This window comes from Spea bombifrons, chromosome 4, assembly GCF_027358695.1.
Source record: "Spea bombifrons isolate aSpeBom1 chromosome 4, aSpeBom1.2.pri, whole genome shotgun sequence".
NCBI classification, from domain to species: domain Eukaryota; kingdom Metazoa; phylum Chordata; class Amphibia; order Anura; family Pelobatidae; genus Spea; species Spea bombifrons.
This window is the reverse complement of record NC_071090.1, coordinates 21,122,965-21,143,496: the sequence shown is the minus strand read 5'-3', so window position 1 is coordinate 21,143,496 and position 20,532 is coordinate 21,122,965. Positions and strand designations below refer to the sequence as shown.

The 20,532-nt window shown below is 39.0% G+C and overlaps 1 protein-coding gene across 1 annotated transcript; it reads left to right on the top strand.

Moving 5' to 3' along the window:
• Nucleotides 1-113: 113 nt before the first annotated feature.
• SAR1B (secretion associated Ras related GTPase 1B) lies at nucleotides 114-18,428 on the top strand. The gene is made up of 7 exons (XM_053462602.1): nucleotides 114-237; nucleotides 9,064-9,139; nucleotides 9,511-9,630; nucleotides 10,224-10,289; nucleotides 12,843-12,946; nucleotides 16,412-16,543; nucleotides 18,178-18,428. The coding sequence occupies exons 2-7, from the start codon at nucleotides 9,082-9,084 to the stop codon at nucleotides 18,292-18,294; spliced, it is 597 nt and encodes a 198-aa protein (XP_053318577.1). The 5' UTR covers nucleotides 114-237; nucleotides 9,064-9,081; the 3' UTR covers nucleotides 18,295-18,428.
• The last annotated feature ends 2,104 nt before the right edge of the window (nucleotides 18,429-20,532 follow it).

Sequence of the window (20,532 nt, the reverse complement as noted above, 5' to 3'; positions counted from 1 at the left end):
GAGGTATATATTTTCCATTTGTTGTAGAGTTACATAAACAGTAAATTATAACAGAGCTTTTTTTTTTTTGCTATCTCTGAGTCACAGCAAAAGAGGTGATCAGCTGTAGCGGTGCAGAGGTTGCAGCCACAGGGAGGAGACTGCTGGATTCCTGGGATCTGTAGAGTAATCAACTAAATCACAGACACTGGTGACTGGAGGATCTGGCCAGATACTTTTCCAACTTCTTCCTATAAGGTAACATATATATATATATATAAACTGATTTGCCTGTGCCATATGATCAACCTGACCAAAGAAATGAATAATCCCATTATCCTGTGCACCTGTTGTTTTCTCCCTGTTGGGTATGTGATCTGTTGTGAAGATATGGGATTACATGCAAATCGTTACAAGTGATCAAATCATGTGGCTGCATACTTGTGAGTTTAGGGTAATGCACTCTCTTAAGCCCACAAATATGCTAGGGAAATGTGAAGGTAGTAACAATTCTAAACTTTAAAAAAATATATATACTGTTATTAAAGAAAGAAACACAAAAAAAGATTTTTGTTTATGTTTGGTTTGGACAATCAATTTGAGATTAGTGTAGCGTGAGCTTTGTCATAAGTATTACTGATTTTTAATATTTCTGACATGGGAACCAGCTGTCTTCTACATGCTGTCAGCTTTAAGAGGCCAGTGCATTCCAAAGTCCAAAAATGTAATCCCTTTTCTCCCAAGTTCTACCTTGTTTAGCAAATACTTAACACTTTGAGTGCCAGTACACACTGCACGTATAGGTTACGGTACACAAAATATTGCAAGGTAGGCAACAAGTACAATCACTCTCAATATTATGTCTGGGTGTGATGGGAGTTGTGGTCTAAAATGAAATACCTAATTTATTAAGAATATATTATATAATATAGAGTATGGGGCTTGCATCTAAATATTTACCAACATTATTCTGAGCCCCCTCTCCAGTTTAAGTTTATAAACAACTATTTATTATATTCTTATGTGATTATTATGTAATAATAATGTTTGTATTGCTACACAAGTGTTATGGTAAGTTTATTATGATTGAGTTGAATGGTTTTAATTGAACTCACTACAGCAGAGCTATACAAATAACACACAATGAGCAAGGTAGCCATTGTGGAATTTTACCCCAACATCTACCTTGTCGTTAGATGTTAATCTGTATAAATCTCCTAAATTCTGCATTAGTTTAATCACGGAACTGATTTTGGTACCCTGAATGGGTATGTCCGCTAAAGTCGGTTTTCTTTGCTACTCCGACCACTGAACCTCTTGCATATTATCAGCCACGCTACCGCCTTCCCCTCAGGAAACATGAGCCCAGACTAGATTCTTGAGTGTAAAATCATAAACTCAGTTTAACGGGAAACACATTGGTATTTAAAACAGTACAAGGGGTAATTTACATACAATAGTAACAGCAAAACACACACAGTTCTCAGTCTGGCCCTCTCCTTTCCACACAGCTCCATATTCGCACTCGGCCCACCTCAGCCCAGTAGGGGTCACTATTGTAGTCTGTGGGGAAGATGGTAAACACAGGCAGTTCCCTGACTTCTGGCCGAAACCGGTTGGATATCAGATCTTGGTGCATATACTGGTCATAGGTCTCTGCCCTGTAAATCCTGTCCCGATGAGGAGTAACACACCACACTTAAAACCCCCTTCCAAAATGCAGCTATCCCCAAAATCTGAGCTCCACAGTTCTCAGAGTCTCTGGAAATTGGGGAAATATGGCACGCAGTACCAGGGGGAAGAATTAGTCCCAATGGACCCCTTGTACTCACCCCCCAAAAACAGAACCCCTTCCAAGGCCAGGGCCCATAGTCTGTAGGGAGGAGGGTGACCCTCAGGCCCCTCCAGGAGTCCAGGGCACAAAGGCTTCCGTGACATTTCTTCCCTCAGAAGGTAGACTAACCAGGTACCAGACCTTTAACGGTTCTGGACCTGAGTTAGTCGGATGGCAAACTCCAAAACTCTCCTCCATCTTTGCTGTCTGCCACTGCCGCTGGTGAGTGATACCGCCTGCCTCCCCCTCCCTGATACTACCGCTCCTCCTGAGGAGTGATGCTGTCTGCATCCCCTCCCTGGTGCTCCTGCTGCTGTTAGGGAAATGGGCTGGCTGCAACACCTCCCAGAGGCCCACTCAGCAGCTGGGGAATGAGGTTGCTCACTTCCCTTCCCTGGTAGTCACTCTGCTGTGGGGAAGAGAGACTGCCCAGCTCCTCTCCCTGGTGCACACTTGGCTGCTGGGGAGTGATAACATCTGCATCCCCTCTCTGGTACTCACACTGCCGCCGGGGAGATGGGCCAGCTAACTATCTCCCTGGAACTCACTGACTGCCCAGCATCCCTCTGCTACCAGATGTGGAGACCTTGGTCCTATCCACACTGTCCAGGACACCATCTTCAGATGTTATGTGTATTAGATCCACAGTATGGGGCCTGCTGCTAGAAAAATGGCAAGGTGGATAGGTTCCCTCTGAAAGGGGTTGGGGATCTGGGCCTACTGCCCAGCATCCCTGTGCTCTAGGTGTGAAGATCATCAGGACTGATTTCGAATAGTTATAGGTAATCCACCTTGTGGTACCATTCTTGGTAGACCAGCCATATCAGGTCAGGCTGCAGTGTCGGTACTTCTGATGGCTGCAACATCTCCTGTCGCTCTGCTCAGATGTCCCAGAATGGATAACCCTCGGCACTGCCAAAGTCACTTTGCTCTTTAAATGCCTCCCATAATAAATCGGGGCAGCAGAAGTCCTCACCTTCCAGGGAAAGGTGCTTTTCCATCCTCAACTGCCGCAAATCCGCAAACCAATATAACGCTTGGTAGCGATCCTCAAGTTCGGTCTACCTTCACACCAGACATTTCAGTGGGTTGTTCTTCCAGGAAGCTGAGCCTCAACTTTACTTGGTTCCCGAAGTGCTGTTCTGGGGTGAGCAGGACTTTCTCTCTGCAGCTGTACCAATTCTCAAAGACATCATCCCACATCTCTAGCCAAATCAGGGCATTCCATTCCCGGCACATCTCTTCTGGAACCGGTCCTCCTTGCCACTCAAATTCTCATATTGGAGCTTCCCATTCAAAAGGTATCCAATCCCAGCGTGTCAGCCATCCGAATATTTTGATACCTGGTGATATGCTTCTACACCTCGCCCCAGGTTACCCAAACTACTGCATCGAATGGGTTGGCTCCGTAGATTGCTGACCTTCTCTGCACTCTGCTGTGGAATTTTTCTTCACGTCTTCCATAATTGTCTGGCTCCGATCCTTCACTAACTGCCGTTGAAACATCTTGAAGTACTGCTCAGGGTCTGAAAGCTAGGAAGCATCCCACCGCCGGTGTAACACCCTGAATGGGTATATCCGCTAAAGTCTGCTTCCTTCGCTACTCTGACCATTGAACCTCACATTATTATCGGCCACCCTACTGCCCTGGAGGCACTGACAAGCTGTTAGAGGGCAAATATGGCACTAATAACCTGTTTTGGGGGCAAAGGTAGCACTGTTGGACATGTTGCTAGTGTAGTCGGGGGGGAGGCAGGGCAATTTTTGCACCAGGGTTGTGGGTTGTGTGGTTTCTAGTTAAGCCCCTGATGGTTGATAATATTGAATTTAGGTGACTAAATTAAGTGTATCTTTAAATAATGAGGTTTCCATTATTAAAGGGCTAATATTTCAAGTCTTAAGGTCAGCTCATTTAAAAAGTTCCCAGGTATGGTAATATGACACCTTGCCGGGCCAGTTAATAGTTATTGTGGTCATCAGCAGCATATGTCATTGGCAAGTGTACACATAAATACCAAGAAGCATTAGGTCATTGAAAAGCTATGAGCTTGTGTTATGTACTGGTATTAGAATCAGCAATATTAGATTTAAATTTGTTTGCAGTGTATGATTCGTAAATGTTAAGCTCTGCACTATTATTATAAATAATTGCTATGTATTGGGCTCCCTTGCAATCCTGCTGGTGCTCAGCTCGCATTGGCCGATAACTCCCGCAGGGGTAGCCGTATATAAATATAGCAAATTTTTAAATTTTTTAAATTCTCCCCTTTTTATGTTTTAAATTTGAATTCTATAAAGCTATTTATTTACGGATAGATGATTTAATTGAAAGAATAAATGGAGTTACTAGTTTTTCACTTTTTAATTTTCATAATATATGCATTTTATATATTATTTGTATTTTTAATTATTATCTATACTAAAGATTAATCTTTTCGGAAGTCACTCCATTTATCTATAGCAGGGGCGTCCAACGTGCGGCCCTCCAGCTGCTGCAGGACTACATCTCCCATACTCCTCAGCCAGCCCCTTAGCCTAGAGAGAATTATGGGAGATGTAGTCCTGCAGCAGCTGGAGGGCCGTAGGTTGGATGCCCCTGATCTATAGGATTTAAAACTTTAAAACAGTATAACATAAAAGTTTGACTATTAATAAGACAATCAAAGGACAATTAATGGTTGTAACTTTAAAAAGCCTGTCAGTGGGGATCAATGCCAGGCGTCTATTGAGAAAGCTATAAGTGAAACGCGTTAGGTCACACACAGAGACCGAGAGGAGGGGTCAGGCTGAGCAAACAAACACACATGGAGCGGTTTGAGATAAACACAAGCTGTTGGGAGGTATAATAGGACAGAAGGGAAAGGTATTTTGCTTGCCGTTATCCTTGCTTGACTGGACTTACCTGCTACCCCGATTGAAATCCAGATCTTCTCGTGGCGCGTTCTGTGAGTAAATTCTGGCATTATGACATTGCCACTGTATTTTATGCGCTGCACTTGTGAGTTTGGTTACAAAGGGGGATTGGGGCAATATATGTCCAATATTATGTTTCATATACTATATTATGTTTTGTTTCTCTTTTATTGAGGGCATTGGAAGAAATTAAGGTAACTGGCTTGTTTTATCTATAATGTTTGCTGCTCATGGTTGATGGTTAAAATATATTTTATTATTACCTATTATGTAACAATCAACATGTGCTACAAATTTATGCAGCCAAAATGAAAAGATTTTAAGTATGATGATTCTGTCCCAAGGTGACATCACTATGGAGCCTCATATTTGCCTTTAATCTGCTGATTCATGTATTTCACAGGTTGAAAACAAGATAATAAAAGGTAAAATAAAAATAGGACTGAAGCATGCATGTAAACGATTAGGAATGCGTCTAATTTAAGTAGTGTCATATGAATTAGCGATTTCAGAGAAAATGGAATGATAACTTGGTTTCTCATCTCTTTTTAAACTTGTGATTCATAAAAGGCAAACAACAAAGCTAAAAAACCCACACATTTTAAAGGACAACCTGCCTAGTATTAAAATAGACAATTCCGGTCAGGCTAAGAGTGGCTTACTAGACATTAATATAAAAATCTGCCAGAATTAGTTTTAGAGTTAGCAACAAAGATTAACACATTCTAAAAATACTGCCATTTCATTTGGTACAAATCACCGGCAAGTTTCAATTGCTGCTATCACAACACAACATTGGGAACATTTTAGAAACCACAAGCATGCTTAGGGGACATCGCTTATTTTGAAGATAATATAATAGTTACAAAAAAGCTTACAAAAACATTAACTTTTTAGATGGTTATGGACTTCCCAATATTCCTAAACTGTTTGGCCCCTTCTATACAAGTGACTGTTTTAGCTAATGAGAAATCCAAATGGCAAAACAAGTTTTGGTAGTATTGACACAACGTCATAGCTCACACTCTTAACCACTGTAAAGCTCTGATTCGTGTTTGACTTTGGCAGGATAATGCCTGCTTGCGTATTGTATTGTTAGAAGCAATTTAGTGCTATTACTTGTTTCAGCGGTGACTCAGATCTGAGAGTAGAAATGTTCTATGACACATGCCACATGAATTGATTTATTCTTCTACTTTGTATTTTGAGCCTTCCTGCTGCGTCACAAGTGTTTCGAAAGGCATTTTGGGACTAGCATTTAGCAACAACCGAAACTGCTGACGTGTACGGTCAGATCTGTGAATACCCTTTGCCATTTCTGTAAAACATACTTCATGTGCATTTCATAGGGTAGTAGACTAACAAATAAACCTTTTTAACCCTTTAAGGACAGACTTGTTTTTTTGTACCATTCGTGACAACACTTCTGCATTGTTTGTGTTTAGTAATTTTCTTCTGTCTCGTTTATTGTACTCACGCAAATTATATATTGGGGTTTTTTTGGACAAGCAGGGCTTTCTCTAGACATCCGTATTATGATCATATTATCATAATATTATTTTTTTTAATAAAAAATATAAAAATGGTGAAAAATTTAAAGAAAATCTTTAAAAAATCTGCTAAATAGGTTCTAATATTTGTTCTGTGTTTAGAAATACTAATTTTTATGTTTTTTTGCAAGTTATATGGTATATTGCTGTTTCATAACCATTTTTTTCTAATCTATACCGTGTGTAGGAAAAATACACACAAAAAAATACTACTGCAAAGGCTGGTGGTAAAATCTGTGCATGGAAAGAGTTAAAATACTAGCATTTGAAATACCCTGGGATGTCTAGTATTCAAAAATATATGGTTTGATGGAATAAATCACATTGGCCGGCTTCAAAGATGTTCCAAGTAGCACATGTGGGCAGAAGTACCAGAAATGGTTTTGAAATAGCAAAACGCTACTTGTAATTATTGCCCCATAACGTGCAAAAAATATATAACAACTTTGGGCATTTCTAAACTCAGGACAAATCTATTTTGCAGTGTTTTTCATTAGCTTTTATAGATGAGTAAAATATTTTTCAACTAAAAGTCAGAAAAAGTCCCTTTTTTCATATTTTATACTTTTTTTTTTATAAATGATATGATACAATCAAAATAATGACAACTAAAGAATGCTGATAGAAAGGTGTCAGAACACACAGTGCATCACAGTTTGCTACGAATGGGGTTGCATAGCTGCAGACCAGTCAGGTTGCCCACGCTGACCCCTGTACATTGTTGTAAGCGCCTACAATGGGCATAAGAACTGAATCACGGAGCAATGGAAGAAGGTGGCCTGGTCTGATGAATCACGTTTTCTTTTACATCGTGTGGATGGCAAGAAGACGACAAACTGTCTGAGGCAGTGTGATGCTTTGAGTAATGTTCTGCTGGGAAACCTTGGGTCCTGACATTCATGTGGATGTTACTTTGACATGTACCACCTACCTAAGCATTGTTACAGACCATGTACACCCTTTCATGGACATAATATTCCTTAATGGCATTGTCCTCTTTTAGCAGCATAACGTTCCCTCTCACAAAGCAAAATGGTTCATGATTGGTTTGAGGAACACAACAAGTTCAAGGTGTTCTTGGCCTCCAAATTCCCCAAATCTAAATCCAATTGAGCATCTGTGGGATGTGCTGTACAAACAAGCCCAATCCGTGGAGGTCCTACCTTGCAACTTACAGGACTTAAAGAATCTACTGCTAACGTCTTGGTGCCAGATACTGCAGCACACCTTCAGAGGTCTAGTGCCTCGACGGTTCAGGGTTGTTTTGGCTGCAAAAGGGGGACCTATACAATATTAGGCAGGTGGTCATAATGTTATGGCTGATCTGTGTGTACTTTTTATTGCTTTTCTGTTTGAATGACATGATAAGAATAAAGATTCCCCAAGCTTACACATTCTCAAGAATCCATCTACCTTATTCCCATCTATATATAATTGGAAGATAGGCCGAGAAGAAGACCTAGCAACGATGGGGAAAATGCTTTCATTCTAAAGTGAAGAGAAAGAAAAGGTGCTGCTTTCCCAGGTCTCTGGGGCGCTTCCCTCTTTCTGCGAGCTTGTTCACTCCATGCTACTATTAGGCTTGGTTTCCATTTGGGTTTTTTTTGCTAAAAACGCCTATAAAAACGCCAATAGCGCCACCTGGCGTTTTTTTGTGAAAAACGGCTGCAGCCGGATGTTAGCTGTAATTCAATAGGAAATCGCAAAATGCCATTTCCACTTGGCGTTTTTCTGTTTGGCGTTTTTTCAGTCCTCTTTGGCGTTTTTCTGCTTTTTTGGGCTCTGTGGCAGTTTTTCAAAACTGCAGCATGTTGACACTCTGGCGTTTTTTGCAAGAAATCTTGGCTTTTTTTCTCCAATAGAAGTCTATGGGAGAGAAAAAACGCCATGAAAAAGCCATGTGGGTTTATTGCCTTGGCGTTTTTTATGGCTTTTTTTCCACAGTTACAATGCAGAGGATGGACCCAGTATCTGTGTGTCCTACGAGAAATAGGCTGAAAACAAACAGTTTCACACAAAACAAAGTCCTGGACTGGTTCATATTGAATTTTACACCATTTGGAACAAACATGCCATTACAAACAAACATACGCGACCGGATCCTGTGTGCCAAAAGCAACAGCAAACAATTTGCACCATCATTTGGGGCCAATCTTCCCAGAGGAGCAGACATTCGAAATAAAGCATGCCTTACAAACCACAGAAAAGAGACAAAAGGGTCTACCAAGTAAATGACATCAGGAGAGGGCACATACTTGCCATTTATCCTAATCCCTTTTAGCTGGGTGAAACTTCTAACTTGTAAAGGCTGGAAAAACTGCCTAAGGTCAAAAAAAGCAATTTCCACAGAAAGGCTAAAACGCCAGAAAAAACTGCAGAAAAAACGCCAAAACGCAGGTAAATGCAGCGGCAGTTTTCTTGGCAGTTTTCCTGGCGTTTTTCATCAAGAAAAAAACGCCGGACAAAAACCCAAGTGGAAACCTAGCCTAAGACAATTTAAGGCTGTCCGGGACTAGCCATCTAGCTATGCTCCTGTACATTTAGCTCCACGTGCTCATGAAGCCAGGAAGCCTACCCTGGGAAGTTCTGTGTCATGCTAATTGCTTTGTGATAGGTTGTTGCCATAGAAATTGAAAAAGGTTTTTTTTTAAAAGATCCAGGGTTTTTAAGCAAATAAGCCTTTAGAGTAAAGAGGAAAATTACATATCTGCTAACATGCTAGATAGCCAATTTAATATTTTGTCTATGTGAAACAGCACCTTCAACTAGATTTTGTTTTTATTTTAGGTTTCCTAAGACCTGGAAATGTCTTTCTTATTTAGTTGGATCTATGATGGTCTCAGCAGTGTGCTTAGATTTTTAGGTAAGGCTACACTAAAGAATGTGCCAAATTATGTTTTTTTTACATTTTTTTCAAGAACAGTCCACAAAACTTTGGAATGTAAATATATTATAATGTGTATGTTTCATTTAACTCTTTAGAGGCTGAAGTTTGAGCAGTGCATGATTGCTGATTTGGGGAATAATTGCTTATTTAGGGAGAAATGGAAGAGGTTTGTGAATAGGATGGGTTATAGGTGACGCTTGGGTAATGTTAATTAACTAACAGCTTGGAATGAACTCCTTAGGATTTTATTATTATTAGTAGTAAATATTCATGTCAGTGCCTTGTTATCTTCCTCAAATACAACACATGACATGATTAGGAACAGACTCCTATTTTATTTCTTTTAGGTTTATCCAATAAAACAGGAAAATTAGTATTTTTAGGATTGGACAATGCTGGAAAGACAACATTGCTGCAAATGCTTAAAGGTGGTCGAATGGGGCAGTATGTCCCTACAATGCATGCAAGTAAGTATGACCTCTTATATCTGTCCAGAGTGCATATGATTTTTATAACTCACTGATTGAAATTTACTTTAGGTAGCGTTTATATACATTGACATAGACATTAATGGCTGTGTGTTTGATTTATTTCGGGGGGACAGTACATTTACACTGTTATACAGGCTGTACACTCACTACTTTACATTGTAGCAGAGTGTCATTTCTTCAGTGTTGTCACATGAAAAGATATAATAAAATATTTACAAAAATGTGAGAGGTGTACTCGCTTCTGTGTAATACTGTGTGTGTATATATATATATGTATGTGTGAGGGAGAGTTTCAGTATGCATTGATATATGTATATATGAAGTAGCAGATATAACAAGACTGTTATTATTTTGGGATCTCCCTGAACATTCCCTCTTTACTCAATTCCAGAATCCTCCCAACTCTTCTCCGGCACCCCTTTTCCCTTTATTTCTTTTCTATGTCAGACAGTTTTATTGATATAGATACATTTTTTTATGTCTCCTGCAAAAAAATAAATATATATATGTCTGGACAATGACAAATTGTGACTACTTAATTTCATGTTATATATTTCTTACCAATATAGCTTCAGAAGAATTAACTATTGCCGGGATGACTTTTACTACATTTGATCTAGGTGGTCATTCTCAAGGTGAGCGTCAAAACCCCATGGCAATAAAGGGAAAATGTTACATTTAGTTAAGCTAAACTTTTAAACATATCTGTTGAAACTACTTCGATTTTAGTTTGCCACTAAGTATAATTGTTTTTGGAGTTCTGTGGTTTAAAAAATAAAGGAATGCTTTACCTCTTAGAAACTGATGTTTCATACAAAGAATACAAGCACAATTTACAAAAGGAAAGGAGAACGTTAAGGGGGAGGAATAAACATGTAATTTCTCATTTATATTGTTTATGTAATCTGTAAAGAACAATGCATAATTTATTTAGTGTACTAAAGTACCAAAAGTTAGGATTTTGTGGCATCTATTAGATGTATGGTACAATAATGTATAATATAACTATTTATCCAGTGCATATTTTGATAATGTTGTTGATCCAGAATTCCTAGTAAAATGCTCATATTAGATGATGCTCATATTCCTGGAACACATCATTTGTATATGAAGTTATTGTTGTTCTCTACATTCTTTTTATATAACCCAAAAAGGGTAGTTTTCCTGCTGTTTTCCCATCTTACAAGCAGTTATTTGGTAATATCACATTCTCATGTGGGTTTATGTTGAAATTAATAGAGCTACCGGTATCTATTCCCAATGTAAGCAATATGCATTATCACTTCTAATATTTAAAAAACAAAGTAAAGTAGGAACAAGAAGGGGAGTTTATTTTATTTGGAATCTCAAAATCAGGCACATGGAACGCAGTGTTTTTGTGAAGGCGTAGATACTACACAATATGTCAGGGTCAATGGTTTTGGCTTTCTGATTAAAAAAATGTTATTGAAAAATGTTTCACTGAAGCTCTACAATAGCACTCTCATTTTTGTATAGCTATTGGGAAACAAACCACCTAATTAAAGTATGTTTTATTACACTGCTCAGTTACACCATGAATATTGTATGGAAGAATAAGTTACATTCCATGCATCCCAACATTTCTAGTGTCCAAATGGAATGAATTTTAGGAGATGTGGCTGGAGGCATGACAAGGGTGTCGGGCTTTACCAGGACTTTTTAGGAGACTTTAAGATGTTCTAGCTATTAAGTATATTAGATAAAGTAATCTGTTTATACAAATCAATTTATATATGAATTCATTTGGGTTATATAGTTACTCTCATATCCAGTACAGCAAATGTTATAAACTGGAGATTAAGGGAGATTAAAGTAGATAAGAGAAACATACATTTTGGGGACACTTAGGAGTGATGTTTAACTACATGAAATTCCAAATATTATGGATGCCATTATTATTTTAGTGAAAGCTGTTCAACATATTTGACATTAATGCATTTCAACCAAAGCGTACAGCCTTAAAAGATCACTAGTTTGTAAAATCCCTTCGCAATTGAAGTTTTTTTCATGCAAAACCCAGACATTGGATATATTGACCTAACCATTTTGTGGCGTTCACATAAGTATATTGTTTAATTATACCTCTCAACCTCTGGCTAAAAGTAGATAGAGTTGTAATTGAACAAAAGGTAGGTGAAAGCATTTAACTCTGCCTGAGGCTAGATTTCCATTTGGTTTTTTTTTTGCTAAAAACGCCTATAAAAACGCCAATAGCGCCACCTGGCGTTTTTTTTGTGAAAAACGCAGCAGCCAGATGTTAGCTGTAATTCAATAGGAAATCGCAAAATGCCATTTCCACTTGGCGTTTTTCTGTTTGGCGTTTTTTCAGTCCTCTTTGGCGTTTTTCTGCTTTTTTGGGCTCTGTGGCAGTTTTTCAAAATCGCAGCATGTTCACACTCTGGCGTTTTTTGCAAGAAATCTTGGCGTTTTTCCTCCAATAGAAGTCTATGGGAGAGAAAAAACGCCATGAAAAAGCCATGTGGGTTTATTGCCTTGGCGTTTTTTATGGCGTGTTTTCCACAGTTACAATGCAGAGGATGGACCCAGTATCTGTGTGTCCTACGAGAAATAGGCGGAAAACAAACAGTTTCACACAAAACAAAGTCCTGGACTGGTTCATATTGAATTTTACACCATTTGGAACAAACATGCCATTACAAACAAACATACGCGACCGGATCCTGCGTGCCAAAAGCAACAGCAAACAATTTGCACCATCATTTGGGGCCAATCTTCCCAGAGGAGCAGACATTCGGAATAAAGCATGCCTTACAAACCACAGAAAATAGACAAAAGGGTCTACCAAGTAAATGACATCAGGAGAGGGCAGATACTTGCCATTTATCCTAATCCCTTTTAGCTGGGTGAAACTTCTAACTTGTAAAGGCTGGAAAAACTGCCTAAGGTCAAAAAAAGCAATTTCCACAGAAAGGCTAAAACGCCAGAAAAAACTGCAGAAAAAACGCCAAAACGCAGGTAAATGCAGCAGCAGTTTTCTTGGCAGTTTTCCTGGCGTTTTTCATCAAGAAAAAAACGCCGGACAAAAACCCAAGTGGAAACCTAGCCTTATAGAACACTACTTCTAGACCTTTCTATTTAGAGAAAATACTATATTTCCTAGTTGGCATTAATTTCATGAAGATAATTATTTTATGTGTTCACTACAGCTCGTAGAGTGTGGAAAAACTACTACCCTGTTGTTAATGGTATAGTGTTTCTCATTGACTGTACGGACCAAGAGAGACTTTATGAGTCAAAATCCGAACTTGACGTAAGTAAATAGATGGAAATTTTGAGACTAGTCACTGAACTGCTAAAATTGGATATACTTTGTGAATGTCGTGTAACTAAAAGTAAACCATTCTAGGATCACACATCTGTGAATGTAAATATTTTAACTTGATTGTAACCCAGATTTAGTGACTAAAGTGGTTTGTTTTCAGTTTACCTTCTAAATTCATTGTGGATGACATCACGGCATAAAAAGATACCCTTGTATACGCTGATATTTTTGACATGATGTAACTATGATCAGTAATAGTTTCACCCAAACAAAAGATAAATGTAAGGTATGTTTTATGAGGATGAGCTGCTAGAGCTAAAGATTGTTTATAACAAATATCAAACTGGTGTCTCACCCTTAAAAACATCATACAGCAGCAAAACGGCAGCTGTTACATATAGAAAATAATGAAGGTACTTTTATTGTAATACTTCAAAAACATCTTTCGGTTATTCTGCATTTTACAGTTCTATGATGGGTTTGAAAACTAAAAAGGATATATACATATGTAAAACATACCCTATGGGTATACTACTGAAAACTCCCTATTTTTAGGATTTGCACAATTAATTTTCCGTGTTAAGATAATGCTCCCTTTACTGTATGTTGATTGGCTCATTGATGTTTATTGGTTCTTGTTGTCACATTTTGTTTTCATTTAGTGTCCCTGAATTAAAATAGTGCCTTACTTAGTATCGTATTGGCTCGAATATAGGCCGCACCCTAAAAGTTAGGTGCTTTTTTAAAGAAAAAAATTTCTGCCCCCCCAAGATATGCTGCCACTCTGCCCCAAGATGTGCCCCCCCCGAGATATGCTGCCACTCTATCCCCCCCGAGATATGCTGCCACTCTACCCCCCCGAGATATGCTGCCACTCTACTCCCAAGATGTGCCCCCCCTGAGATATGCTGCCACTCAACACCCCCCCCCCTGAGATATGCTGCCATTCTGTCTACAAGATGCCCCCTGCCAGACTTACCGGTGCAGACTCCACGGGGTCTTGCGGGTCCGGCGGGGGACATCTACGCATAAAGCGTATTCAACTTCCGGTGCCGGCACTTCCACCGTGGGAAGTATTAACAGGTATTAAGTATTGAACAAGCAGCTTTTCTCAGTTAAATGCCACTTGGATTTCATTGAAAGGATCAATAATCCCTGAACAATAAAAATGTTTGGGCAATCGAGAGCTTATCATATCACAGTTAGGAAAATAAGTGACATAAAAATAAAGGCTGAAAAGAAAGTTTGTGAACCTTGTGGACCATCGCATCTATTTGCATGTGACAATTCTAAAACAAGATCTCTAAACATCAGACAGCAAATTAACCTACAGCAAATTTACATAGTAAAAATAACCACAATTCCTTGTTTTAAGTTAGCGTACCAGACATCCGAATTAGATAATGGATGCCAGAATCTTTCCTTGCAACCCAGATAGCTTAAAGGAGATTAAAGGATGTCTAGTTTGATTTAACATAAATTATGTTCTTCCTTTAAAATAAATTATGTTCCTATAGGCTTATTGTGCCTTGTAAAGTGTTTCTATGTAAAGCACTCTGTGGAACCACTTGGCTCTGCCTATTTCATGTTGATGGAACCAGGAGCGCATGCACCCGGCCCGGATCTTGTTTGAGACACCCCCCACACTTTAAAATGGAAAGACACCCACATGTTGGCAACAATATTTATTTCAAAAATGTGTAAACTATGTCAACTGGAAAAAAACGAGGAATCTGAAAAAATAGATAATTAACGTATGAACACGTTAAATACGTTTAAGTGAATAACATTTACTGAACAGATCTGGCACAGCATAAACCCCATCACTGTATACTAAGCCAGGCATTGACGTGGTAGGCCTCTGCACCTGAAACAGTCTGTGCCACTGCTGCCCCTGAAACAGGCAGTCTGCCTTTGCCACCTCTGCCCCTTAAGCCTGCCTGTGCCACACATAATCATCAAAACCTAAGAGGGTGGTAGATAAGTGGAACAGTCTGCTAGCAGAAGTCGTAGAGGCTAAGACTCAGATCTAAGAGTAGTCCAAGGACCGATTAAGGTCTGAGTCTATAAAACAGAAGTAGTATCCCATTACCAGTAAAAGTGTTCATTTATAAATATACAGCTGAATAGCTGATCCAATCAGTTACGTATGATGTTAAGAACAATATGTACAGAGAAGCTTATCCCTGGAGGAAGAGGACTTCTTCAGCTGATTGTTTATATTTCATAAGAGAAGCTTATTTACTTCCCATTAACATAGTGTACTTTCCATTTAACCTTTTTTTGGTGATAGAATGCTCAATGCTGGCTGTAAGGAGCAGTTAATTTTTTTGCTCACAAAAATGCTCTCCAGTTGAAAACTTTGCATATGTGGGACCGCAGTGGATTTCGTGGATACAGTGTTTCTTTAACGTTTGCTTGTTCTATAATTGTCCTACGCAGCTATCTGTCTCATGTGTGGAGCTTTCACACACATTTATTGCCTTATTTAAATATGAGTTAGGGTCAAGACTTTATCATGTATTATTGTGCATTCATACACCACTCCAAATGGAAATGATAGATAGAAAGTATATTCTGATGTTAAATAGTGATTGTGATTATAGCAATGTACAGATGACAAGTGTACTGTGTACGAGGATCTCCTTTCCCTTCTATTATCTTTATTGTATAACACCAGAATCCCTTTAAATATAAGGAAAATCCAAAGATACTTATATTCTGAAGGGTCTCCTGTCATCAATTGGACTACTAGCCTTGCATAGCAGCAGCACAATGGTTTACTGTTAAATAGCACCATCTGTTGACAATTTAATAGTAACACTGGGGACTGTTTATAAAGAGCAATTCAATCAATGGTCAGGGGAGAAACCAATTAAATGCTCTTTAAAACTAACCCTCAAAATATATAAAAGAGTTCAGAGATGTCCGTAAAGTCAACCTATTTGAAACCTTTTTTTGTGCCTGGTCTGCCAATAGTGGACAAGACACTACCAAAGTTATCTACTTTTAACTACTCAGATAGTAAGTATGTGTATGTACCTTTATTTGTATATGGAGTACTTTGCTGAGCCAATATTTAGTACTTAAGTATGTCCTTGAATTAAACAAACAAATAGAATCGTGCTGCCACGTAGCTATATTGATAATATTTTCTTAACCCCTTAATGACAAAGCCCGTACATGTATGGGCTCAAAATGGATTGTTTTCAATGGGTTTAGGGACCGCCCATTGTCCTTAAGGGGTTGATGGCCAGACCTGTACGAATTAGAAAAGCGATGTAGTTAGTAATAATGGTGAATTATGTTAAAATACGTGCAGACTGGTACTTTCTATCATTATAAAAATAAGTCATTTCCACTGGTTCATTGACAATAGCTTTGATGTAGTGTCTCTAGAATGTTTTGTAAATGTTCGCAAACATGTATTCATTCTTATTGTTACATTTTCAGGCATTGTTGACTGATGAAAGCATCGCCAGTCTTCCGATTCTGCTTCTAGGTAACAAGATTGACAGACCTGAAGCAATCAGCGAAGATAAGCTTCTGCACACCTTTGGAATCTATGGGCTAACAACAGGGAAGGTACAAAAACAAATGTTTGATTCTTTTAGACTTAAAAAAAAATAAGAATCATCACTTTTACAGACACACAACAGGGCTTCCCTTTTTTATTTTTAAACACACTTAAAATATTACTATTAAAGTAAACCTGTCTTTTACACTAATATGCAAAGCATAAAAAGTTGCCTGTATGTTATTAAAAGTTATTTGTCATAAAAGATTTCCTGGGTAAAACGATGCTCTCAACATGCATGTGGCCACCCCTGTCTGATGCAGGAGACGAGAAATACTGAAAATTATCACAGTATGATTGAGGGTGGCTGAAATCTTATAAATCTCTAAAAAGATACTAATAGATATTTAAGTTCTGTTGATGTCAAGTTTACTTTTGATGACAGGTCATCCCATTTTTACAGCATCTGTTCCCAGTTTGTAAGGGCAAGGAGGGATTGTTTGGGTGGTGATATTGTGACAAAGTAAATGTTAAACATGCAACAATGTAATCATTTCCCATGTTTTATGCATATTTTATAGCAAACAGAAATAAGCAATTTAAATGTTCATAATGAAATACCGGTAATGATTTGCTCATATCCCTTTTCAAGCAAAAATGTTAAGATTACTATTTACTACAGTATATCTGTATGATACTCAGGTGGTTGATAAAGAACAATCATGCCTGATCGTTGTTTTAGTACAGTTTGAAGAACCTTTCGTCTAATAAAATCTTTTTTTTTTTTAATGAGAATTCTTTTATGAATCCTTTATTGTTCATACTCCCCAAGTGTCCCTTTCCTGGGACCCAAATTCCCCGAGCCATGTTTCTTCTTTGAAGTTCCATTTTTGGTACCTGTTTGGTGGCTATGAGTATATCATGGTGCTCTTCAGCCCTAAATGTCACCAAAAGAAGAAACATCAGAAATGTTTACATAGACAACGTCCTGCATATTAATAATACATTGTTTTTCTAAATGCCTCATTGCATTAAATAGTTTTCAACAGGATATAAACACTTAACCATTAGGCGTTACTCACAGCCTCCAAAAGAAAGATGTCTCTGTTTGCCCACATAAAATGTTAAGAGGACGGTTGGTGAGTGCCAAAGTATGCAAAAGTATTGTGGCCTTCTGCCTAATGCCAGAAGAGAGCTACTGAATTTGGCATTAGAGGTTTACAATGAAGCACTGCTTGGATTGAAGGGGGGGGCGAATTAAACAAATGTCTGCCCTTGCTTTTTTCCTGTGAAAAAAATCTTATTTTTATCCCTCACTGTCTGTGCGATCTTACACGTAACCACTCATGTTTAACCCCTTTAGGACAATGGGTGGTCCCTAAACCCATTGAAAATAATGCATTTTGAGCCCATACGGGCTTTGTCATTAAGGGGTTAAGTCCATTAATTTGTCTGAAATTACACATTATCACGTACCCATCTGATGGATGATTTGGCCACTCATTATACTTCGACGTGTAGTAAAGGGGGCTGATGTGAATCTATAGTATGCAACGTCCAGCGAGCAACTACATGTCTGTGATTTTAACAGATGCTAGCCTTAATGTGCTATAGCAGATTTTTATTCCTAGTTCTGTCCTGACCATTTTTTCTATACATGTGCTTTGTAAAATCAAACTGTAAACTTTTTTTTTCTTTATAGGGGAAAGTGCCTTTAAAACAGCTCAACTCCAGACCCCTTGAAGTATTCATGTGCAGTATATTGAAGAGACAAGGCTACGGGGAAGGTTTCCGTTGGTTATCCCAGTATATTAATTAGTGCTGCTTTGTCCTGTGACATGTGTATTTTTAATTTCATCTCTTTTTTCCCTATTTCCATTTTATAACTTAAAGTTTTGTATGATCAAAATGACAATCCAATTTTTAATGATAAAGTAAATGCTTTACACAGCACATTTTCTTGTCTGTCATACCTACCCTGAGTTGCTACATCTTGTTCTTTTTAAAAAAAACCCACACATTTGAGGGCAATTTAAAGCATAACTCCCACCATATTTTTAAAATCCTTTTGTTAGTGTTTATTTACGTGTTTCACATAAAGTACTCACCTACCTAGGGCTACCTTCAGAAAACTTGTGGCCCAGTACAGATTTAAAGCCTGGGCCCTCATGCCTCTCCCATCAACCCAACCATTGCCTCTCCTATGTTCTACCCATTGCCTCTCCCATGTTCCACTCATAACCCCACCTTATGATCTTCCCATATGTACACTTGATGAGAGCAAGGGCAAGCTTAGGGTTAGTGGCCCCTTCGTGCTGTATTTATGTCCCCCTCATAACTAACAAGCATACATACTAACACACAGATTTACTCTAACACCATACACACACATTCTGTCTCCTTCTTTCTATCTCCCAGGCCTTACTAACCCTAGACTTACCCCTGACACTATGCCATATGCTGACACATTCACTCATGATAATAACACATGCAGATATCCACACACACATGTTAACACCAAACACTAACACACACACTAAAACCATACACTTACACACTCTAACACCATGCAATGACACACAAATGCTAACATCATATGCTCACAAACACTAACACCTTACATGCCAACAACATGAACTAATACACACACACTATACTCACATGCACACTCATAGTAATGTTATAGAATAACATACACATGCCTCCCAACATTTCAAAATTTGAAAGAGAGGTTTTAAATCTCGCGGAACTCACCAAGCAATTGTCGTGCTTGCATCGTCACTTAAAACACACTTCGTTTTTGTCAACAGTCATTAAAAATAACCAATACATTGAATTGAATTCCCATGAGGCTCAGCCAGACATATTACTTCCATGATGCTGGCTGAGCATCATGGGAAGTGCAGCAAAAGTAAAGTTGCAGATGCTAGCTGTGAACTAAAATTCCCATAATTCTCAGCCAGCTAGGTATTCACCATAATGCTGGCTGAGCATCATAGGAAGAGTAGTCCACAACAGTAGAGATTTATTTAAATTAAAAAAGGCTAATGTTAGCCTCCCTCTGAGGACCCTTACACACTGCCTTTACACACACCTGCTCATAAACACACATATACACAAACACTGCCCTTACACACACCTGTCCATAAACACACACATACACATACACTGCCATTACACAAACATATATACATGTACACTGCCCTTACACACACACATATACACTGCCCTTACACACACACACACACACACACACACACACACACACACACACACACACACACACACACACATACATATATACACTGCCCTTATGCGCACACATATGCACGTACACTGGCCTTAGACACACATATACAAGTACACTGCCCTTACACTCTTTCTCCCCATCTGTTACCTCTTCCTCCAGCCTCCTTCCTGTATCCTGCATCCTGTGGTGGGAGTGCGAGGTCTGTCACTTCAGACCTCGCTTTACTGCACCCTCATCACTACACGCCGGCTATTGCTGCAGAGCGCAGGGATGGCGCATAGTGATGAGGGAGCAGTAAAGTGACAGACCTCGCACTCCCTAATGTTGAGTCGACTAGAGGGAGATTGTGTTCTCCCAACTAGTTTGCAGGCTGCAGCTGCTGATCGGGTAGCTGTGTGCCCCCCCTGCAGCTGCACCTGAGGTGAGAACAGCTCTCGCCTTACCCTACCTCTGCGGGACAGAGACCCAAAATTGGGACTGTCCTGCCTAAATCGGACTGTTGGGGGGCATGTAATCATGATGTCCCATGCTGTCATAATAGGTTTTCAGGTATGTGTTTTCATGATGACATGGAACGTCATCAAGGTTTTAAAGGGGTTAAGTGTGCATTTGAGAGTGTCTGAGATGGTCAGGGTGGCTGAAGCTGATTTGTGTGATGGGAGCATTTACTGATAAATTGGCTGCTGAGTCATTTTTAATTTAGTTTAGATTGGGCTGTCTTGTCATGCTAATGAGAATCGGGCCCCTGCTAGACCACTGGTGCAGGCCAGGCTGTGAGGGGTCACTTAAAAATTACTTTACTGATAA